General features: G+C 42.6%; 2 protein-coding genes across 3 annotated transcripts in view; one reads left to right on the forward strand and one right to left on the reverse strand.

Moving 5' to 3' along the window:
- Positions 1-1,448: 1,448 nt before the first annotated feature.
- Positions 1,449-7,259, reverse strand: SREK1IP1 (SREK1 interacting protein 1). Its single transcript, XM_077347232.1, has 5 exons — positions 7,110-7,259; positions 6,172-6,219; positions 4,757-4,897; positions 3,219-3,297; positions 1,449-2,399 (listed from the first exon to the last, which is right to left on the reverse strand). Exons 1-5 carry the CDS (start codon positions 7,120-7,122, stop codon positions 2,213-2,215), a joined length of 468 nt encoding a protein of 155 aa, XP_077203347.1. The 5' UTR covers positions 7,123-7,259; the 3' UTR covers positions 1,449-2,212.
- Positions 7,260-9,518: 2,259 nt separating this feature from the next.
- CWC27 (CWC27 spliceosome associated cyclophilin) overlaps positions 9,519-24,308 on the forward strand; it is a 95,808-nt gene continuing 81,018 nt past the window's right edge. The window contains exons 1-11 of one of the 2 annotated variants that reach the window (XM_077347234.1): positions 9,520-9,853; positions 9,983-10,064; positions 11,298-11,394; positions 11,739-11,851; positions 12,599-12,742; positions 13,634-13,732; positions 15,037-15,140; positions 16,119-16,188; positions 16,959-17,038; positions 18,513-18,546; positions 20,291-20,451. In XM_077347234.1, coding sequence (XP_077203349.1) covers positions 11,388-11,394; positions 11,739-11,851; positions 12,599-12,742; positions 13,634-13,732; positions 15,037-15,140; positions 16,119-16,188; positions 16,959-17,038; positions 18,513-18,546; positions 20,291-20,451 — 812 coding nt within the window. In that variant the 5' untranslated portion in view covers positions 9,520-9,853; positions 9,983-10,064; positions 11,298-11,387. Of the gene's footprint in view, positions 9,854-9,982; positions 10,065-11,297; positions 11,395-11,738; positions 11,852-12,598; positions 12,743-13,633; positions 13,733-15,036; positions 15,141-16,118; positions 16,189-16,958; positions 17,039-18,512; positions 18,547-20,290; positions 20,452-24,308 lie in introns of both variants that reach the window. The other variant, XM_077347233.1, reaches the window with a different exon arrangement.

Here is a 24,308-nt window from a genome sequence, read left to right on the forward strand (position 1 = left end):
TTGAGGTATTTTATATTAGCAACACCTGAATAAATACAGTAGTAAGATTACCCCTTCTAAAGCAGAGAGCTCTTTTTGTTGCCACCTCTGCCCCTGACCATCACAGAGAGCATCTGGTATTAAAGAAATGGCAGGACTGACAGTCCTGGTTCACTTTAACCTTATTTATTAATACGACACTATAGAATAATCGTTTAGTAGAATCATCTTCAAGGGGACAAAAAGTATTTGTGCATATTCACTTGTTCAATCCAACCAAAAATATATGAACTTTTGGGAATCTATCATCTGCACAAATATTAACCGTAATGGCAAGGGGGAAAATGGAAATAGGAAATCTCTATTGACAAGAAGTCATTCGTCTTAATTCAGGTCTCAGAATGCATCTTTGCATTAAGGGAAAAAAATCTTTGGGTGCTTAAAAGTATATTATCAATTCAGTCGAGAAGACAGGGTCCATACTTCTACTTCACAAGTCATTTCTGTCTTAACACACAAACAACCACATAAGCCCTGACCCAAAGATGTATGGCGGTGGTGCACATATACACTACCTGCCTGTCCTGAAAAAGATGGATTATGTTGGAATAGTTTGTGTGGGTGTAATATCATTGTGATCAATGAAAAAGGCCCCGAGGGTCAAAACACATTTGAACTTTTGATGTGACTTGTGAAAGCACTAATATGTCTGCAATCAGACATGCAAAACCCTCTAAACTTGAATTTAAGTTTTTAAATGATATCTTTGAATGTAGTTTTCAGTCTTAATTATGAGCACTAGGTAATAAATAGCCGTATTTTATTCCATTTGTTGTTTGTTTGCTCAAACCTTTGGGTTCCTGTCTTGCATTTCAGGTTGGGTTTTTGTTCCCTTTGGGTTTTTCTTTGGTGGTGGGGTGATGTCCATACAAAGCAGAATGTATGGTTCTCCCCAAATCCACAGCCTGCACAAGGGACCAAGCCCTATGAAGAGGGACTTGGGAATGTTCAGCCTGGAGAAAAGGAGGTTGAGAGGGGACATGATAGCCCTCTTTTAAGTATTTGAAAGGTTGTCATTTGGAGGAAGGCAGGATGCTGTTCCCATTAGCTGCAGAGGAAAGGACACGCAGTAATGGGTTTAAACTACAAGTACAACGATATAGGCTAGATATCAGGAATAATTTTTTCACAGTCAGAGTAGTTCAGCAGTGGAATAGGCTGCCTAAGGAGGTGGTGAGCTCCCCCTCACTGACAGTCTTCAAGCAAAGATTGGATACACACTTTTCTTGGATGCTTTAGGATGCTTAGGGCTGATCCTGCATAGAGCAGGGGGTTGGACTATATGGCCTGTGTGGCCCCTTCCAACTCTATGATTCTACTATAAGATGCCCCCATGCCAGTTCCTTGCCAAAGCCAGTATTGTGCCAAGTAGGGGAGCCCTACCAAGAATGACAAGTTCTCAGTGCAAGCACTGTCTCAAGGCAGTAGTAGCCTGTGGCTTTTTATTGCGTAATTGATATCTGTGTTAAAAGTTTTATTAAAATTGTACAACATACGTGAAGTCACTAGTGATACAACTCCCCTGATGGCATTGCTATATCCTGTTCATGAACAGAAGGCAGATATTTCAATAAAACCCTTTGAGCTGAAACTACTTCCTTTTCACACACAATACGAACAACTAAAATGCACAGGGGGGAAATGAGCTTCTAGGTGTTCATAAAAAAAATGAGGAGACAGATGGATGTTTGAGTTAAAATATACATTTTAAACTGGGCAGCTTCATAGAGATTTGAACATAAGCTTTGATGAAGCAAAAGAGTTCATGAAAGGAGCTGGCAGAAAAGATCTTTACACGCTTTTCGCCAGACCTGCCATTTGTCCCCAATCTTCTCTCTAAGGATCAGGAGAGTCTCATCAAAAATGGCCTCAGGATGAGTGCTGCACTGAATAGGAGAAATTGAGTGGAATCATCTTTCTCTCCCTGCCAGTCGAAGAGGGAAAAAGAGGCAATCCTATCCAATTTTCTTCTGTTCTTGCAGTGGCCTATCTTGTGGCACAGTTTGCTGGAAAGTGGCTTCTGATAAGTTTCAGGAAAGATGGCAGGCCTCTTGGGGAAAGGAAAGGTGGGGAATGATCTGCTCGACCAACTCATTCTACAGACTTTTCAAATAGCTCCAACCCATAACCATAACAAAACTAAAAAAAAAAAAAATCAGCCTAGCTTTGCTCCTCAGTCACTGCTAGAAGAGTCTGTACTATCAGAAGAGGAGTCTCTTTTTTTCCCCCTCTTTTTCTTCTCCTTTTTGTGATGCTTTCTTTTCTTGGATTTACTCTTTTTCTCCTTCTTTTCCTTCTTATTGGATTTCTGTTTTTTTGACTTGGTCTCTTCCTCTTCTGTGGCACTTGATGAATAAGATCTGCAAAGACAAGAATGTAGATGAGTCACCAAACCAGCTAATAGTGAGAAGATGGACACCAATAGGTTTCATGTTAGTCTATGGCTACACTAATTCATTCGAGTAAACACAACAGAGTCTTCACTTAGGCCCCATTCATTCAGCTACAATGAGTTCCAGCAAACAGCATAAAGATGGACTCTGAAGAATGTGTAGATAATGTCACAGTGTAGTAGCATCTCCTGAATACCTCTCTTGTCTAGCATGTCCATTAGTTGCCTATTGCCCTCTGAGAATAATGCATACTGTTGGGCTTAAGGGTGTAAATTGCTTAAGACATTCACTTTTCGGAAAAAATGAACATTTACTTTTTATGAATATGGATAGGTAGTCTGAGTGTATGCTTTGGAGCTTCTTTCTGCCAATCAAAGGCCTGGGTGTCTTCCAGAGGAAATGGGACATAGAAAAAGCACTCCAAAGAACAAACTAACATAACCAATAGAGTAACTCATAACTATTCTCATGTATGCAGTCACTTGTACAGGTTCCTCAAGGATTGGGTAGCAACAGGGTTTTTTTGATGTTTCAAAACAAATTACATTTATATTCATTTAAACAATTTTTAAACATATCTTTTGGTTTTATTTTTAAAATACTATCTGTTTGCTTGCTTAATTTGTATACCACCCTTCACTGTGACATCTCGGGGCAGTGTAGATTCCTAGTGATTTCCCCTAGCAGCTCCCATTGGCTTCATTTTGTACAGATATTTGAATAAGCATCTTCTAAGCACCCGTTTTGCATTTGGAACATGTGAGAGAAGACTTCTTAAAACAATACCTCTTCCTTCCTTTCTTCAGTTTTGATTTTTCTTTGCTTTTCTTCTTAACTCTTTTCTTTTCTTCTTCCTCAGCAATGCCTGCGGATTCAAAATGTAAGAAGTATTGTGTGCAGGCATCTCAAATCAGACATCTGGAAACTCTACACAACTTACTGTATGACAAAAAAAGATCATGATCTAGTTTTGCTCTATCCTAACTGCAGGACATAACAACTTAAAGCTGCAACAGTTAACAAGTAGCAGGTTAGATTTTTAAGCCGCTGTACGCAATAAATGCCTTCTCCATAGTAAGCTGCAACTTTGGATTTTTCAGGCTTGGCCATTTTGGTCGCTAGAAAAAAATCAAAACTGGATTCCCGCTGAATTAATACCCCCCAAATATCAATATGGTATTTTGGGGGTATAATTTCAGCTCAATATAGTCAAACGCACACCCCTGAGATCCTGGAGAGCTGGTGCGAATTGGGGTAGCAGAAAATAATGACCTTGATAGACCAAGAGTTCAATTCAGTATAAGCCCACTTCATGTATTCATGTGACTTCCCTTTCATATACCAGGACAACTAAGAACATAAGAAGAGCCCTGCTATATAAGACCACAAGTTCATCGTGATCACCATCCTGTATCCAAGCAGATGTTCCCAGGAAGCCAGAAAATGGAGCCGAGCTGACTCTGAGTCAGGCATAACCAGAGTTATTCAGAATAGTAACAACCAGCACTCTGAAGTGTACCCAGAAACTGATGGCTAACTGATCTCTTCTTCGGAAGGATTGTAACTCCCTTGATGACAGGCTGACTCCACAGATCCCCAAGGAGAGTTTCCATTGACCAACAGCCCCTCAGTCTTGTCTGGATTGAGCTTCACTTTGTTTACATATCCCATTACAATCTCCAGGCTCTTCCTCAGGACTTCCACAGACCCACCTGGCTTAGCTGGTAAGGAGAAAGAGGATTGGGTGTGCTCCGCACATTGGTGACACCTCATTCCAAATCCCCGACAGCCTCTCCCAGGAGTTTCACATAGATGTTAAATAGCACGACGGACTAGAGGGAACCCTGCAGGTCCCCATGGAGAGGCAATCCCCCAGCACCATCTTCTGGAGTTGGCTGGTTGTGTAAGTGCAGAACCACCACAGAACGATGTCCCCGCCCAACACAGCCAGCCTCTCCAGAAGGATACCATGACTGATGGTGCTGAAAGCCACAGAGAGATGCAGGAGAAGCAAAACAGATGCAGACCCCCACTGCTCACCTGGCAAAGGTCACTCAGTCATTAGTCCTATAGCGATAATACAATTGAATGGGTTTCAATTGCACTGATCTATCTCAGTGAGTGGCTTGTTCATTCAAACAAGGCTGGAGGAAAATAACCAGGGAATAAGCCTCAAAGTTTTCAACACTGACCGGCTTATGCTAGTGTTTTTGTGTCATTCAATGTTATGTGCGAGAAATGAGCTGGTGCAAGGAGGCTACTCAATAGAAGGAGCACAAGAAAGAGAAAAGAAAGCCGGAGATAGTAAGATGTCCAATGTTTACTTTTTTTCTCTGGTACAGCCTGTAGCTTGCTCAGCTCCTCCTCTTCACTGTCTTCACTGCTTGTACTGCTGACATCTAAAACGATATCTCTTTTGGGGTCCACCCGGAGGAAATTTCGGCATTCAAATGTAAGGTGGCCAGCTGCGTAAAAATAAACACAAGCACAGTTAAGAACTACTGTCCTGTAGAATGATTGAAGCACCTAACCCTGAAGAAATGGATAAATAGTAGAAAAAAAAGAAAATAAATCTCCAATATTAAACAAAGTCTCTTCCGGCAAAATGAACACAAACTTACTTCCAAATAAGTGGCTTATAAGTGGCTTATCTCAAATCAGTTCCATTTTTCGACTGCCAGAACACACTACATCATTATTAAGGGGCCAGCACAATGGAACTTTATATCTAGACACTCCTCCAAAGAGTTCAAGGTGGTATAAGTGATTCTGCTCCAGTTTATTCTCAACATGAGGTAGGTTAGACTGAGAAAGACTGACTGGCTCCTGGTCACCCAAGTAATGTTCATAGCAAGCAAAGCTTTGAACTATTGGTAGCTTTACAATGGCAGCATTTCTGATTTGGTTGTCAAGAAGTCAGGCTGGCAATGCCTCGCCACAAGAACTCTGATGATGACAACTCTGTGACCATGCTGTCCCTGTTAGGTCAGACACTCCCCCTCTCTCTTTCACTTTAAGGTCACACAGCAAGCTATCCTCACAGAGCTCTCTCTGCCCTATCTACCTTACAGGGTGTCTGTTGTGGGGAGAGGAAGGCAAAGCAGTTGTAAGCCACTTTGAATCTCCTTCAAGTAGTGAAAAATGTGGTATACAAAAAACAACTCTTCTTCATCAATCGTATCAAAAACCATTCAAAGGTCCAAGTGAATCGAGAGTCTGTCCATCTTCCAGTGCTAGTCAACCACCAGAATACCAAGGCTGCTTCAATCCCATAACGAGGCTTGAAACCAGACTGGAAGGGAGCTAAACAAAACATCATTGCCTCAACGAATCTGATATTCCTTTCAGCAATTTAGGAAAAAAGTCATACTGGGAGGGGGGATCGAGGTAACTGCTATCTCACTATCCCTCAATATGTTTATTATCTAAACTTTTATTCTGCCCTCTCTTGGCAGACTCAGGGCGGATGTCCGAGCCAGGTAGACTGGAAATGTACCAAAAAAACGGGGAGGTATTAAAAATTTGCTTTGCAGCAAGTTTCAAAACAGTGGCTTGTATAGTTCTGAGGATTGTGGTTTACCATTACAGTTTATTTTCAGTTCCACCTTACTTTCTAGTTCAGTGGCAGGTATTCAAGGATTGCTGCAACCAACTAATGTCAGACTGAGCAAGTGATGTTTTAACCACTGTAAAATCTCAAGCAATGCTTACAGAACTGTAAAAGTGTGCTGATACTTACGATAGCCACATTTCTTGCACCCTGCCCTAATGTTATCTTTATTTCCTCCTAAAAAAAATCAAACAGATTTCATGTTAACTCTGGGAGAGATGGAAAATTATAAACACAAGTGACCATCTAAGCACAATTCTTCCAGTTTCCCATATATGCAATTAATTTATTTGCTGTTATAGCAGCCATGTAAAGCTACATAAATGAATACTGCACTGAAATCTTCAATAATACATCCTGAGACCCTTTCCTGCAGGTACATTTAGAGTATTATAAACCGTGCCTTAAGAAGCAGTTAGCTAGGAAAAACCTTTCAGCCATAATTTCATGACCAAACAATACTGGATTCCATTTATCCTTCCTTCCAACTGCCATTTAATCTCAGAAGCTAATTTTCAATACAGGCCATCTAGAGAGGGAGATGACTTCTGCATCAAGATGTAGAAGGAAAAATCTAGCCAACTGTCATCAGTATACGGACAACAAGCAATGCCATAACTGTGGCCAATTTCTCCCAGGGGTCTCATGTGAATGTTAAAAAACGCGAGAGACCAAACTGAACGCAACACATCATCTTGTACTTTCATACTTCCTAGCACCAGGCTAGATCCTTAATGAACGTGGGCCGCAGAGCAAAAAGTTGCTATTAAGTGTTTCCGATCACTGTTCTTTTTTCTAAGTCCACCATTAAAACGCCGAATGCCAAACGTTATCAAAGTAAACTAAACTAAACTGATGGCGCTTTGGGACACTCGGCAGTTCTCAGATGTTTCCAACACTCACAACCCAGACATACAGCCCAGTCCTTCCTGTGTTGTGTGCGGTTTTTTGCGTGCGTCCCCCGGCAGGAGCGCAAGGCGGTGAAGCCCAGCAGTGTCCCGTCCCACACCCCCCCCCCCCCCGGTCGCCCTCCAGCGCGCAAGGCTGCCCTGGCTGACCCTTCTCACCTGGCAGCGCCATAAAGCCCCCAGGCCCCACCTAGCCTCTCGCGGACTCCGCGCCGGATCAGCTCTCGGGTGGGCACCCCCGCGGTGGCAAAAGTTTCCCGCCGGTAGACTTTGAGCGCCGCACCAAGAGAGTACCACGGGGAGGGGAAAGGAAAGGGGAGACCGAGGGAAGTGTCGCGGGGCAAGCGAGGGCCCGGAAGGCAACCAGGCAGCCCTCATTCACCGGCCCGGCAGCCCGAGGCCCATCGAGAGTCTCGGCGCTGAGAGACAGGGAAGGCGTTTCAGGGCCGCCTCGCATAATGCCGTCGCATACAGCGTCCCCCCACCCGCCTTCTCGCCAAATGAAGCTGCCCGTGCCATTGACTCATTCCCTGCAGATAAAATCAGAGTCCAGTAGCACCTTGAAGACCAACAAAGATTTATTCAAGGCGTGAGCTTTCGAATTTTGCACTCGAAAGCTCACGCCTTGAATAAATCTTTGTTGGTCTTAAAGGTGCTACTGGACTCTGATTTTATTGTGCTACTTCAGACCAACACGGCTACTCATTTGAATCTATCCCTGCAGGGTTCCTGATTGACTTAGCCTCCTTCCACACAGGTTGGGTCATGCACCGTCCATGCACTTTACAAGTAGATTTCACAAACACACTGCAAGTGCATATGCAAGGGGTGTGGAATTAAAGGGAGGGCTGCATGCCACCTGATCCCATGTATGCTAGTGACTGAGATATCAAGCCTCCTCCTGAGTCCATTTATCCAATTTATTTTGCACCACTCCATGAAACACTGAAGACCAAAACACATGCGCCTTCTGTCCTTTCCGTTGGCTTCACAACAGTCCTGTCGCGGTAGATTTGGGTGTTGGCCTGAAGCAGTGGAGCAAAGTTTGAATCCAGTGGCTCCTGTCGATGCCTGGCGAAGTGTGCCTGCACACGAAAGCTTATATACCTTGACTAGAACTTTTGTTGTTGTTGTTGTTATGTGTGAAGTCGTGTCCGACCCATCACGACCCCATGGACAATGATCCTCCAGGCCTTCCTTTGCGGGCCTTAAAGGTGCCCCTGGACTCGAACTTCGTTCTGTTGAGGTAGATTCAGGCAAGACAAGAGTGACTGCCCCCAAGGCATCCATTGAGCTTCCTGGCCGAAGGAATCTCAGCTTCCACCTGAACGCTCATCATAAATGAAACCAAAACTAAACAACGTCTACTGTGTCCCCGAACCTCCCTCCCTTGAACCCATGCGGTAGATATGACCAATCCTAAGCCTGTTAGATTGTTTGCTACGTTAAAATGTTATTTCTCTGTTTATTGTCATAATTACTGTTATGCTTTATTCGCTATAATGAGTTCGATGTATTGTTCTGTTTAGTTCTACGTGAGCCACCCTCAGGACTAGGAGAGGGCGGTACACTGGGCCATACGCGGTCAGGTGTACCTGAGGGATCGTCTCCCCGCCTATGCCCCCAAAAGAGCTCTGCGTTCTACCGCCACCAACCAGCTAAGGATCCCTAGCCCTAAAGACGTCCGTCTGGTCTCGACCAGGGCCAGAGCATTCTCTGTTGTGGCCCCCATCTGGTGGAACGAGCTCCCGGAGGAGATCAGGGCCCTGACGGAGCTTAAACAGTTCCGCAGGGCCTGCAAAAAGGAGCTCTCCCGCCAGGCATTTGGCTGAGACGAGACGTAATCAACAGCACCAGAAGGGCCCCTGCTCCCTCCCGCCCCCCCCTCAGATTTCCACCAATAAGCCCTGGACCTGTTTGTACTGCTGTATTGTTTACTGCTATATTGTGCTGCTGTACTGTTATCTGGTTACAATTATTAGTTATTATAAGGTTATTCACATGTTTTTATGTATTGTTCCTTGTTATGATGTATACAGCTCTGAGCCTCTGGGGAGGGCGGTATATAAGTATGATAAATAAAAATAAATAAAATAAACAATTAGCTATCATAGATCAATAGCTAATATCTACGCTTTAAATTTGAATAAATCGTGGGCAGGTTTTTTAAAATTATCATTTTCAAACAGTCGTCTGTTTTATTTATTTATTTAAAGAGTTTGGTGCGTACACGTGTTTATTGTGGGCAGGTGAGTGATATCCATTTGCCTCCATCTGAGCACGAACAACTAGTTTACAGCTTTTGCATGCTCGCCCCGAAACAAATTTTGCCGATTTCCAGTTTACACTCCGTTCGAGAAATCCTATTGATTTCGACAAGACTTTCTCCCAGGTGAAGAGGAATTCGGAGTCCGAATTTCTGACCCTTCCTCCGTTCCTTTCAGTTTCCTCCAGTCCCTGCCCAGTCAGCCAGTCCACGCCCCTTTTCACCCTACGGATAAAAACATCCAAGGCAGCGCTTTCCGGTCGGAAGGGTTTGCGCGGAGCACAGTGGGCTGCACCAATAGCGAGGGGGGGGGGTTGTTGTTATTAAGTCGATGGTGGCGCTAAGGATTGTAGCGCAAACCTGGCTCATTAAGTTACTGTTTTAGGCTCATGTTGTTTTTGGTGCTGAGTGGAGAGGTCGTTCACTCGCTTGAGCGTAGTGAACTTTTTCCATTCCCCCCCTTCATGAAAAATGGTAGCTCCGAACATGGCGGCAGGTTCCTCCCGGTAATTGGGGTTTCTTACCGTGGAGATGGGAGAGCCTGCGTAAGTACGGGCTTGATTGCGCAGTGAATGGCCTGTATCCAGTTCACATCATGAGCAACATTTACATCCAGGAACCTCCGACTAACGGCAAGGTGAGGGTTGCTTATGCATGAAGTTGAGCTCGTCTGCAAGGTAGAAGGTACGGCTGGTGGATGCCAGGGCCACTTGGGCTGTACCAAATTTTGAGGCAATGTCTCTTGTGTATTCACTGCCAATTCCAGGTGGATCCGGGAGATACCTCAGAATTCAAACTTGTCTCCAAGCCACAGGGATAAATTCTCCTGCAGGAAATGGCAGCTTCAGGTAAAAGTCTTGGCTGAAGGCCTTCCTCTCCCTGAAGTCCGGCTTACCCAGGTGCCACCCCCAAATCTTCAGCAGTTTCCAGAGCTGGAGTTAGCAGCCCTGACACAGTACTTCAGTCCAAGTTGACTGATTTTTTGTAGGCTTATATTGGAGAAACTGCAGAGGATTGCACTGTCAGTTTTAAGCAATTAAGGCTGGAGTCCTATGTGTTTTAAGAACTGTCCCTGTATTGACTAACAACACCAACCTGATTCACAAGTTCCAGTGAATGCACATGCAATCTATGGCACCCCTTATTCCCCCCCATAGGTGCATTAGATAGTTCTCATATTATGTTCAGCACACTAAATGTACAGTTAAAACTATACATTTGTCCTGGTACTAGTTAATTTGTAAAGTGAAAGCATGGTGGAACTTTCTTACAACAATGTGCACAAAAGAGGTTTGTGTATCCGTTGTAATGTGATTGTCAGCATTGCCTTGGAATACCTTTTTTTGAATAGGCTTTGGTCTAGCAGCTATAGCTGAAGATCTGTATAACCACAGAGTTAAATAATATCCTGCCCATGTTCCTCTGGATTTGGATGTTTAAACAGATACTCTGTGGGGACAGCTTCTTCAGGGTTCTCCTCTTACTGGTGTGTTTATGTGATTTGTATGTTCTTGTAACTTCGGCTAACTATTCCTTTGCTGCTGCTTTTGCTAACTGCATCCCTGAAGACTGCTCAAAAAAAAATTCTCCACATCTGCGTTATAGCATGGGAAACAACTTCTCACATTTGAATTGTATCAAATTGTGTAAGCTTGTGTGTGCAAATTAGTGAAGACAGGTTTGTGTGTGATGGGGGAGGGGGGGCAGTATTATGTAGTGTAAGGTGCCCTGAATGTCCATTTCATCCCATTGTTTCATACCAAATAAGATTTTCTGAAAAGCAGGGAACTCCTGGTGGGCACTAGTCTATGCTGGAATGCTTTTGATTGATCGATTTTAATAGATATTAATTATTATGTATTTTATGAATCACTGAATTGTTTTTCTGATGTTGGAAACTGCCTTGAGCTGGCTTTTCTGGGAAGGGTGGTAAAGAAATGAATTTGTTGGTTTGGTTCAGTATAAGGTAGCTTTATGTGTTCATGAATTTCTAGTAGTATCCAAGATTAGTTATGTCTATAAATAGCAAGTTGTATACACTAGAATCTGTTTTAGAAAAATGGATTTTCATTCTCCTGTAGGTTTTGTTGAAAACAACAGCTGGAGATATTGATATCGAGTTATGGTCAAAAGAAGCCCCCAAAGCATGTTGGAATTTTGTTCAGCTTTGTATGGAAGGTACTTGATTATTTGCTTATTTTATTTTGCTTGTTTAAAGATAACAGATTTGAGCAACTGGTCTTTAACGTGGTCTTCTAAAATAGTTTAAGCTTTGCACAAGTGTATCACTTGGAAGCCTGGTCTCAAGCCATATTTTGAAAAAAATGCGAAGGAAAACCATTCTTTTAACTAAGCTTTTCATAATATTATGACCAGGGAGAAATTTCTTCGATTTTTAAAATGTAGACAAGTCTTTTAGTGTGACATTTCTGTAAAGAAATTATTTTTAAATGGAAGTCCATAATTTTTCCGACAAAATTGTGAACTCCACTAAAATATCCTGATGCAAATCTTCTTTTCAGATTACTATGACAACACAATATTTCACAGAGTTGTGCCAGAATTTATTGTGCAAGGAGGTGATCCAACTGGCACTGGGGCAGGAGGAGAGTCTATCTATGGGGCCACTTTCAAGGTGGAGTTCTATTTCATTCATTTTTCATTGATTTACCCTTTTCATATGCTTGGTATAGATGTATAAATAAAAGTATGATCCAGGAAGTATGATCCAGGAAGGGAAGTCGAAAAATGGTTAGCTGAAATTGGTGGAACTTAAGGGCATAATTTCGGCTGGATCTTGTTCAGAGTTTTCAGGATTTCTGTTGCTAACCAGTTTTAGATCTCTATATTAAGAATTATGTCCTGGAGTCTTGGTGTAAAAGGCTATTAGTAGTCAGGAAAGAATTCTTAGGTCTTGGACCGAATGGACATGTTTTGTTGAGCTGCAGCTTGCAGGAGAACAGTCCTGGGTCTTTCACGTTTTCCTGTGAGTAATGCTAGTTATCTTGAGAGGGTTTTTAATTAACAGTCTTTTTCATTAACAGAAGCTTGCAATTGTGTTGTGTCTTGGAAACGAACAATTGCTACTACTTGCTAAGAGGGAGAGAGAAAAGAACATAAGCTCTCAAATACACTACTTCATTTTGCAGTTCTTTGTGCTGTGATTATCGCTTGTAATATTTCAAATAACTATTACTCTATAATGGTACAAGTACAACAGGTGTTAAAATTAAAGCAGGAGGTGGTGTTGTAATTTAGAAGTTAGCTGTAGATACTGATTTTTGCTGCAATATTCCCAAGTCCATAATGTGTGGACAATTTGTTGAATGAACATGAGCCAATTAAACTTGCTCACTAACTGTTGTTCCTTTTTAATTTGCAGGATGAATTCCACTCACGATTGCGCTTTAATCGACGCGGACTGGTTGCCATGGCAAACGCTGGGCCTCACGATAATGGCAGCCAGTTCTTCTTTACTTTGGGTCGTGCAGATGAACTTAACAACAAACACACCATCTTTGGAAAGGTTGGCAAGGCTTCTTTTCCAAACCTCATTATTTGTCAATCTAAGTTCATAGTGGCTTTTTGTTCTTGCTCGACAACCTTTGCTAAAAATCCAACAAGAGCTTGTCAGACTTTTTTGGATGTGAAACTGAAATCACTAAGCAAAGGAGGAATTCTTAAAAAAAAAAAATTGAAGACTGTATTACTTCAGCAGAGGTGGTAGGAAAAGCATGAAAGGCAGAGGAAAGAAGAAAGGGCAGTTTGATTGTAGATTGAATTGGAAGAGCAACAAAAATAGCATAGCCTTTTTTCCAAAGATAGGCCCATTAGGTTATCACAGAACACTTATCTAACCCAGGCCAGGTTCTGCTGTAAACAGAGAGAAATTAGTTGAAGAAAAAAATCAGTTCTAGGGATCAAGTCAAGCTTCACATTGGGATGGATCTTCAAAGTTCAGCCTTCCTTCAGCCTAAATGGTTCTAGTGTCTCCAACTCAAGTGGCTCTTATATTGGCAGAACGCTCCATAGGCCATTGAGAACCTTTTCCCTCATTTTGACATTCAAGTGATTCCTTATATCCTTACTTTGACAGGTAATGTTAGGGTCAGTGTTCTTTCCGTGTCATCCAGTAGGGATGATTTGACACTTGGCATTCAGCAGAGGAATCTTTGTATTTCTAAAAATTGTGTCTCTCTTTAAATCACCATTTTTCAGTCACAAACACAATAAAACTAGTTTTCCTTGTACATTTTTAAGTATACATTCACTGCTTTTTTTTTTACCTTGGCTGCAGAAAAAGCTGCCCTGATTGATGTAAAATAGAACTGTTATTGACTTTTTAAAAAGATTGCTTAGAATGTATTTAAAGTGATGGCTTCGAAATAGGTTTTCAAAGGCTCTTCTAATTTGACAGATTACTGGAGATACCATATATAATATGCTACGACTTACAGAGGTTGAAATTGGCCCAGAAGAAAGACCAGTCAATCCACATAAAATAAGAAGTACGGAGGTAGGTATAAATTGATTTGAATCAGATTGAAGTCTACATTTTCCCCTTTGCTTCCGAATCTGGTAGGCTATAGAAATTAATTTGTTTTTGTTTCAAAGTAGTGATGGGAATGAGTTTTTTACAAACCCTTATGTTCTATGTCTGCCTGTTGCATAACCACTTTTGAACGTTGAGCCCTCCGGAGTCCTGTGTCAGTTCAACCAGCCCTTGGTGGGTGGAACATCTGTACAGTATAGCTCTATGCAGAATTACTTCAGTCTAAATCCATCAACATTACTGAGATTAGACTGGAGTAACTGCATAGGATTGTACTGTCAGCATGTCAGTGTTTTTTTTTTAAATTGACATTCATTTCCTGCTTTATCTAATCCTATATTAAGAAGAATTTCATATCACATAAAATAAAAATTAATTGTAACCCAGTTTCAGCCAGGTTTAACAGAAATGAAGATTAGCCTCGTTAACAGAAATGAAGATTAGCCTCACAGCCATCATATTTACTTTAACAACTGAAGGCCGTGCAAAATTTGTGGGCTTTGCAGTTGCATGAATACGCCACCGTGGAACTAGCCTTGCTCGGCCATGTTTTCGTCTGCTAATGATTTCATAAGGGAGGATAGAGCAGGAAGAATTGTTCCCTCAAATATGTTCAGCCCCACCTTGTGAAGAGCTTAAAGCTAAGCTTCAGCTTCTGGCAGGGGTCCCAGAAGTCACAGGCAATCATTATTATGGGTACAAAAACTGGTTGAATACATTTCCCCCCATCCCTTGCAAGTTGCCTTGCAAACAGGCTTGTTGTTGATCCTGAGATCACATTAAAAATGGTAAAATTGCTCATGTCTGAACAGAAACCTGTGCTAGAAGTGCAGTCCTCCCCGAGAAAACTGGTTTCTAAACCAGGTAGGGAGCAGAACAGATAATGTTGTATGGGTCCGAGTCTTGGGATCATTTCTGTCAGATGTTCTTCTTGAGCCAGCTGGCCAAGTGGCCATTAGAATCCTCAGAGGAGGGGGAGAGTTGGAGTTGCCCCGCTCTCTGAGTCATGGCTGTGAATCTCCTGGCCTGATTGGTATAGGCAGGGCAATGTGAGTTGTTCCCAAAAGTGTCTGCTCCAATTCATAATGGAGTAGAGCAGGGCACTGGCTACTTTGCAGGTTTGGAATCTGCTGGCTGTGACTCAACACTGCCTCAGATGACCAGTTTGCGGTACGAGAAGCTGATTAGGTGTGTCTTGAAGACCTGCTTTTCTCAAAAGAGATTCTTTTTAAAAGATTTGGAAATAGATCTCTTTTTCCCCCCTGTAGGTTTTGTTTAACCCTTTTGATGACATAGTTCCAAGGACCAGTAAGAAGCTGAAGAAGGAAAAGCCAGCAGAAGAAGTAAAGAAGGCAAAAACCAAAGGCACAAAGTAATTATTCTTTGAGACAAGTTATAGTTCTTTGACAAGCTCAGCTATACAATTGGAATCATAAGAACCCAACCGATAATAGTCAGGACCTTCAAAGGTTGAGTGTCTGTATTAATGTTAAAATTATGTAACTTTTATTGTGCACAATCTAAAAAAACTAAGAATTTAAAACATATATATACAGTCCATAGGCTATTGCAAAATAGTGTGCTATGCACTATATAAATCAATTGACCGATGTGTTTTGGCCCATGGAGGGCTACCTTCAAAGGTCTGGTTATAACACGCCCCAATTCATTACACATATAAAATATGTATAGAGAGAGCCAGCTTGGTGTAGTGGTTAGGAGTGCAGACTTCTAATCTGGCATGCTGGGTTCGATTCTGCACTTCCCCACAAGCAACCAGCTACCTTACAGGGTGTCTGCTGTGGGGAAAGGAAAGCGAAGGTGACTGTAAGCTGCTTCGAGACTCCTTTGGGTGGAGAAAAGTGGCACATAAGAACCAACTCTTCTTCTTCAGTAATATCAGGGCTCTCTCAGCCTCACCTACCACACAGGGTGTCTGTTGTGGCGAGAGGAAAGGGAAGGCAAACGTAATCCACTTTGAGACTCCTTTGGGTGGAGAAAAGCAGCATATAAGAACCAACTCTTCTTCATAGCAGCCAATAAAAGTTCCAGAGTAAGAGTTGTAAAGTATCAAAAGCAATCAATGAATGAAGTTGCCTTATCAGCCATTAGCTTTCTTCCAAAGGCTGCCAAAAATGTCAATGGTGTGTTCTCTTATTAGTGTATGCAAAAATTAGGTTCTACTTACTTAACTCAAAATGAGTAAAGAGTCCCATGAAATAACATAATTGTACAATATGAGGCTACAGAAAGTAAGGCTGTATAAATAAATCATGGGTAGAGAGAATTTAGTTGAAAATTCAAAATATTTTAAGCAATACAGAGAATCTCCCTTCTTTTTCTTTTGGAGAAATTTTAGCTTACTTTCATTTGGAGAAGAAGCTGAAGAGGAGGAAGTAGAAGTCAACAAAGTTAGCCAGGTAACTGTTCTTGACTGACTTGGATATTTCTCAGCAACTTTTCACCTTCCTTAGTTTGATCAGGAACTCCATTTCATAGCAACAACTGGGGTTTATGAGTTTTGTGAAAAATATGGAATGCAGCAAAGTCAAGTGAAACATGCATGTAAAAAGGGGGGAAATTATCTTGTGGTTTTGTTCAGCTAAAATATGATGGTACTTAAAAATTTTGTCCATAGAGAACTTAGATTTGTATATGAATGTGCTTGAAGTTCTAGCAGTCCCTCTTAACTTGTGGCATCTGTACTGGGGGTGGGGGGAGGGAGATACTTCTGTGTCAAGATTAGATTGTATTGAACATGTTCATAACTGTGGATGTAGCTCTTGAACATGCTGAGAAACCTTAACTAATTGACTTGAATAACTCTCCTCCTATCATGTCCTATTCCGTGTCCAACTGAACACATGGACCTGTCTTATACTGAATCCCGCCACTGGCCCACCAAGGTCAGTACTGTTGACTCAGACTGGTGGCAGCTCTTCAGGGTTTCATTTGGAGGTCTTTCACATTACCTCCCACCTGACCCTTTTAACTGGAGATGCTGTGGACCGAACCCGGGGGCTTCTGCAAACAAATCAAATGTCCTGCTATTGAACCTTGGTTCCTCCCCAGAGATAGGTTGTTTTGAGTTTCTGTGTGCATGAGGAATGATGCTATAATTCTTCACTGACATAATGTTCGGTGGGTTAAAAATAAAGGTTTCACATTTTTTTTTCTCCCTACATTTTAGAATATGAAAGGAAAAAGCAAGAGCAGCCATGACTTACTGAAAGATGATCCGCATCTGAGCTCAGTTCCTGCCATTGAAAGGTTAGTATGCTACTTATTAAAATCAGCAGCTGTGTAGCTTTGATAAGCTGGTTCTCATTGCAGCTTGCCTTTGTGTCTGATCTAGTCGCTGTTCCATCAGACAACCTGTAGCATACCTGTCTCCTAACAAACCTCATGTTCTTAAACTTGGGGCTATCCCCTTTTCCAGCCTGCTTGAGCTGATGGTTCTTCTTGGAGAGAGAAGCTATGGATTGAATGCTTAGAAGTACTTTGTGAGAAAACCAGAGAAATGATGTGAGTGCCACCTTAAACAGAGACCTGGGAGCTTCCTAAAGGAATTCTGTTTCTAGTTCCTTCGCTTGCACCCTTGCAGACACCTTCCTTAGAGAAAAGGTGTGGAAAGTTGGAGCTTTTTAAAGTGAATATCTAACCTTCCTTGAGGTAGTTCTGCTCTCTCTTGCCCGTTTCCCTCCCTACTTCTTTCTGTATTTTGTAGTATCCTCAATTGGGTTTTCAGTTGGACAGTCACAAAAAAATGAAGCTCATTAATAATCATTAATGAGATGCTCTTAAAGGCTTTCAGCCCATCCCAGAATACTCCTCTGCTCACACTCATCTGTTTATAAGGCAAATTCTCACTATAAGGTGTCAGTATGACTCCTTCTCCATCCTTCTTTCTCCATCCCCCTCCCCATTTTGTCTGCTGTGTCTCCCCTCTTTTATTTCCCTTTATCTCCCCAGCCATCCTTTGCATTCTGCATGTATAGTCTAATCCAGCTACATATATGTCAGTATGAAATTGCTTTCACCCAAACTATTGCATTGACTAGACCAGTGGTCCCCAACCTTCTTGAGGCTGGGGACCGGCAGGGCAACTGCCCGCCCGCGCATGCGCAATGCACGGGCGTGGCCCTGATTCCCTCTCCCCCCCTCCCGCAGTAAGAAGCTTCCCGGGCCGCAAGCTTGCGGCCTGGGAAGTTTTTAACTGTGGGGGGGGGGCAGGGAGAGGGAGCCGCGGTCTGGCACCGGGTCGCTGGCCGCGGGTTGGGGACCACTGGACTAGACTACTATATATATATATATACATAATAAATTGCATCACGACTGCAATGGTACTTGGGTATCATCATGGTTGAAATTGATAGAACAGTAGCAATTAATGCTGCTCTAATAATTCTAACAAACTTTTATGGAGATAAATGATAACAAATGGCCGGGTGTTTTATTTTACAGGAAAGATTTGGCCAAAGGCGGAAAGTGGTGTTGTAATTGGATAGGCTAAAAGAGCAAGCAGCAGCTAGGGTTGCCAGCCCAGTCCTTGTTATTGACGTCTGTGCAGATGGTTCACCCTTGCTTCTCGAATACGTTTCTGAGGAGCAAGGTAAAGGAGTAGCAGTATTGGTCTGAAAATCCAGTGTTTAGTCTCCTGTACTTAATGCAGTTTTGATTTCATCCAGGCGACTGAATGTGTATTAGAGATGCATCTATTTACACATGTTGTTTTGTCCTTCAGTGAGAAAACAAGCAAAGTACATAATTCAGACGAGGTAAGTATTACTTCTGCCGCAATTTAGAGTCCCTTTCACTCTGCCACCCTGTTCCAGTATTCCAATAGTGTTGTAAATGATTTGCATATATAAACAGAAACGTTTTTTTAGGAGCTCATGATTGTTGTGTCTAATATTCTTCTCAGTAAAATTGGGTACCTGCCAGAAACTAAACCCTCCTTGACTATTGATGCCTGCACTTTGGTGTATCAAGGGTCATTCAGGGTTATGTTTTTTTTAGGTCAATATAGTGATTCTGCTTTATCTTGTTAATCTCCCTCACAGAGTGACATGCTTCTAAGCACATTGACTTCACTGGCTTGAGAAGGGTGTGACTTGTTTTCACATTGCTCTATGTGTCAGTTATATAAAGACATTGAACTCCACTGAGAGTAGCAGGGCAAAAGTGTTAGCTGTGCACTTTTATTTTTGAAGCTTCTGAAATTGTTATAACATAGGTCCTTCTGAAATGTTAGTTGCACATTTAACAGATAGGTATTAATAACCATAATCGCTAAGGAGAACAGAGTGAATTTCAAGCAATAAAACTGAGGCTAATCACAGCTGAAGCTACTTGTTCTGAGTCTGCAAGGAACAGGTAGAATTAAAAGGATTAAAGAAGACTCCATAGAGGAGTAAGTGTTAAACAGATGTGGAGGGATTAAAAAAAAATACTTACACTTTTAAAATACTTTTCACAGGTGGGCTCAAGAAGCCTCACATCACAGCTTAAAATAGTTTGGGCTATGCCTCCCCATCTTCTTGCTCTGTTCACCTCTCTCCCACATCTGATAGTCATTTGGCTTCATCTTCACATAGGAGCCTCCAGACAGCCAGTGTGCTCTGCCTGGGCAGCAGGATCTTGTAGAGCAGGAATAGTCAAAGTGCGGCCCTCCAGATGTCCATGGACTACAATTCCCATGAGCCCCTGCCAGCATTCGCTGATTAGGGGTCTGATGCTCCTTTCCTATGAGGAAAGACTGGAGAGTCTGGGACTTTTCAGCCTCAAAAAAGATGGTTGAAGGGAGGCCTGATAGCGGTTTATAAAATTATGCACGGGTGAAAAAATTAGCTAGAGAGAGCTTTTTCTCCCTCTTCCATAATACTAGAATTTATGGGTGCTTAATGGAACTGTTGAGAAATAGATTCAGGACAGAAAAAAGGAGAAATTTCTTTACTCAATGAGTAACTACAGTGTAGAATGCACTGCTGGTGCAGATTGTGATGAGCTTGATTAGATAGAATCATGGGGGAACCATCCATCAATGGTTAATGGTCATGGAGACTGAAAGGAGATTCCATTTAAAAGAGGCAGCAAACCTCTGAATGCTGGTGCTGGGAGGCATCAGCAGGGGAGGGACAAGATCTGCTTCTGTGGCCCTTCAAGACAACTGGTTGGCTGCTGTGTGAAACAGGATGCTGGACTAGGTAGACCACTGGTCTTTACCCACCAGGTTCTAACCAGTGTTCCTATTTAGAGACTGTATCCAGTCGTGATTGGCAATTCCCAGAACTAGCATTTCCTCTTCAACCCCTTGAAGAATTCCTAAAATTTATAGGCAACCTCTTTCCCTTTGGATAAATGTGCCCAGTGTTTTTTGAAATCTGTGTCTCCACACCCCTCAAATATAACTAGATTTTATTTAGAAATGAATAGCATTTTCTGCTAGGGAAATGAAGCATTTAGGTGGGTTTCTTTTTTTTAAGTGAATAAGTGTGCTAATATTTTATGCTGTTTGCTCAGGATGAAGAGGAAGGCGAAAGCCATGATGAAGAAGATGACATAGATAGTGATGAGAAACATCAGATGAAAGAACGTATTGCACAGAAGTTAAAGAAAGATACTAATGTAGCTGTTAAAAAGCCTTCTAGAGAGGAAGAATCTGAAAAGAAAAGTACCCGTAGGTGAGTAACGTCTTACTTTGGACCAGCCATTTTCAACATTTTGACCATGGATGAGCCCCTGAAATAATTGTTCAGGCTTCCAGGAGCCGTGGAATTGATGTCAGCTGACCACACATCATTGCCACGCCCCCATTAGTTACATGTCCCTGGCCTGAGAAATATTCTCCTTGACCCCGGGGCCCAGGCCTTTTCGATCCTGGCCCCAACATGGTGGAATGAGCTCCTGGGAGAGCTGAGGGCCCTGATGGAGCTTTCACGGTTTTGCAGGGCCTGTAAAACGGAGCTCTTCAGCCAGGTCCTTGGTTGAGGCCAGGGCAAGTTAGATCTGGACCTCTCTGTGAAACCATGGCATCAAGCTCCCCGTATGCCCTGAGCCACCAGTCCGAAGCCTGTGGATCCGGGGAAAGTTACTGTTGCCGCCATGGGTGGGGAATTGGTTATCTTAAGGGATTATAAGGGGATTTTATTGTGGGTTTTATCTGGATTGTTGCCCGCTGCAAGCCACTGCATGGAAGTGGCAAGCTATAAATGAAATGAATGAATGAATAAATAAATGTCACCAGAAGTGCCATCACCACCTGCGTTAACAGGCATTCTTGAGGAGACCTTGGGAGGGGGGAAAAGACAGCACATGGTTCAAGGCGAGAGTAGGTGCGGGCTCCGCTTCCTCCCAGGCACAGAAACCGCAAGAGAATTCAGCCACATTTGGAAGGGGGAGAGGGCGCAATGGAAGCAGCCACCAGTTCCCCTGCCCGGGTCTGTTAAGACAGGAGGGAAGAGTTCCCAGAGGTCCCTGGTTGGGAATCCCTACTTTAGACATTGCCCTGTATTCAATTTTCCATTATTAGCATTGAATGAAATATTGAGTGACTTTGTTGTTAGGTGCGAAGTCGTGTCCGACCCATCGCGACCCCATGGACAATGATCCTCCAGGCCTTCCTGTCCTCTACCATTCCCCAAAGTCCATTTAAGTTCACACTGACTGCTTCAGTGACTCCATCCAGCCTGCGTGTTTGCAGCCGCGCATGGTGCAAACGCGCATGCGCAGCACTTCTGCACATGCGTGAAACTGCTTCCCTTTCCCCGCCCCCCTCCCCCCCGCAGTAAGAAACTTACTGCGGCCGATTAGCTTGCGGCCCGGCAAGCTTCTTTTTGTGGGAGGGGGAGAGGAAATCAGGGCTGCTGGCGCAAATGCGCATGTGCAGCAGGTCCACACACGTTCCTTTGCGCCATGCGCAGCCGCAAACGCGCATGTACTGCAATTTCACACATGCACGTTTGTGGCCACGCATGGCGGGAACGTGCATGTGCAGATCGGCTGCTCCAGAGGCTTTAATTTGTGCAATTCTAAATTTATGAAGGACCCAGGAAAAGTTAATCTTTTTATCTAGTTTGCCAGTCTTAACATTAAATGACAATCTTTGAAGCATTCAGTCATGACCACTGAGAGAATACACTTCCACAGAGTCCTGAACATTTGACCTTCTATCAGATAACAGACTGGAGTCACCAGCCTGTACAGTAAATTACCACAACTGCTGCTGTGTCAAAATAAGCAATAGCTCTAAGTTTGCAGAATTAGTTGTGCAAACCATGTTTTTCTGTTTTGTGTCTGGAATTACAGGCCTACCATATCAGTGTAAATTGTTGAGTAATTGTTGGAGTGAGGAGCCTCTCTTTAAAAACATCATCTTATTTCAAGATGACGGTTGCTTTACCCAGATGTGCTGGAAGCTAGCAATATGGCTCATTCTCCAGAGAGATTTCCAAGGACGCTGACTCAAGCTCGCATTGATCAAAGCAGGCAGTGATTCATGGATCTGGGGTGTCAGCAGTCACAAAATGGAATCCGCACTGTATGACTTCAGTGGGAGTTTCTGGAAATGTTTGTGAAACATCTGAGAGCTATCAAAACTTGTGTCTCATCAGAAACTTAGATCAACAGAATGCTGGCATGCTTTATTTGGAATAACAATTTACATTTGAGAAACAGTAATAAAGATTCTGTTGCAGTAGCCTTAATTGTGTATTTTAGGAGGAGAAATCCCTTAATTGGTTACGAGCATTTGAGTAAGTCTTTCCATGTGGCTAAGAATGATGTCAGTCTAACGAGACCTGCATATGCAACCTTTTGTGCTTGGTGCAGATCCCCAAGTATAAAATATATACCCGGCGATCAATGTAAATAGAGCACGAGCGCATAAATAATTACATTCCGCTTTCATACTCATGGGAGCAGCGATGGTGAAGGGGTGCTAGTGTAGCCTAGTTATCCTCCACATGATCCCACTCCTGTAACTCTTTCTTAGCAGTCTAGATGCATTGTGCCAGTTGACAGAAGGTGCGGTGAGGATAGGCTGAAGGGGCAGGTGGTCCAAAGCTAGGCTGTCACTCCTTTCTGGCCATAAAGGTCACTCCACCTGAGATGCCGACAGTGGCCTCTCTTCTGTGTACATCCCTGGTCCCACTGTACAGCAGCAGTTGTTTAGAATTTTTCTGAATAACAATATGTCTGAAACGGACAGTTTGAGTGACTTTCCTGTTGGTGCCTTTGTTCTTTGCTAGGGCCCAACTCATGAAGCCTCTTTTAGGCCTGAACGTTAAGCACATATTATTTCCATCTTCTGCGATTGCATTTCTAAGTATGTACGCTGAAAGAAAGCAAAGCAACCCTGATGCTCCGTGCCACAATTTGTCGGGAGAATAAATAAGCATTTCTGTTAAAAGAGAGAGATTTGTATGCAGTGTGACTTGCCTAGCATTGTTGTGTTGGAAGTGTTTTCTGCATGGAAATATTTTGTGCTAGGACATAATCAGTTTTGGGATTTCATCCAGTGGTCCTTTAAGTATGGGGAAAAAATCAACATGAAGCTTTTTAAATAGCTTGTTAGTGGCCACACAAATTTCTTAAAGAAATGATGCGTGAAAGTTTTCATTTGAGTTTTCCCCCTGTAGGTGGAGCTCACATGCCACTCATTTGCGATAGTCACTTGTCTTACCTTCTTACTACCCATGGATATGGCAGTCTGAAAGCACACATTCCAATCAAAGTGCGGAAGATCAGGAAGGTCGTGATTGCTAGAAATCAAAAGATACAAGGGGGGAAGCATTACCATTTTTAACATAATATCAAGGTTTCAGATGTTTTCAGGACTCGATACAATACCTTTCTTAAAATGTCTGGAAGTAGAATTCCATTTTTTTTTTACTTGACTGGTGTGCAGATCAATTTTCATTAGTGCAAATTTTAGTAAACAGGGCAGCAAGTTAAGAGCCTTCCACCCCCCCTCCCGCCTCCTTTTTTAAAAGGCAGTTTGGATATCTGCCTTGTAATAAAGAATGGAAAGGAAAAAAAATAACAATAGTTTCCCTTTCTTAGCTAGCTTTCGTTAATCGTAGCAATATTGGAATGTATTTAAGTAACTTATATGTTTACTTTAACTGTGATTAATAAGCAGTGCTAACGTGAGCATATGTTGCAGGCATATCAGAATTCTGTTGTTACCCTAGTGATTCTCATTGCAGCCGAATAGCAAGGGCTCTGTGATGCATTCTATCCTTTTCCTCAAGAGCCTTTCTTTGATCCCAATCGATCATTGATCAGTGTCACCTTTATTGGCATTCAAAAAAGTGCAAGTGCTGAGAATGGCCACTTGGCATTATTGGCATTCAAAAAAGTACTGAGTTCAGTGGAAGGTGAAAGTTTCCAAATGAATTTGCTTGCGATGGAGTCTAGTAAAATGCACCAAGCACACAGACAGGGAGAAAATCTGCAGGCAGTCAGGGGTGTCTGCTTTATTTCCTCTGCCATTTGCAAGACTGAAAGGCAAGGTGATTTTAAAGTGAAAAGCAGTCAC

The sequence above is a fragment of the Paroedura picta genome, chromosome 7 (assembly GCF_049243985.1).
Source record: "Paroedura picta isolate Pp20150507F chromosome 7, Ppicta_v3.0, whole genome shotgun sequence".
In the NCBI taxonomy this organism is placed as follows: domain Eukaryota; kingdom Metazoa; phylum Chordata; class Lepidosauria; order Squamata; family Gekkonidae; genus Paroedura; species Paroedura picta.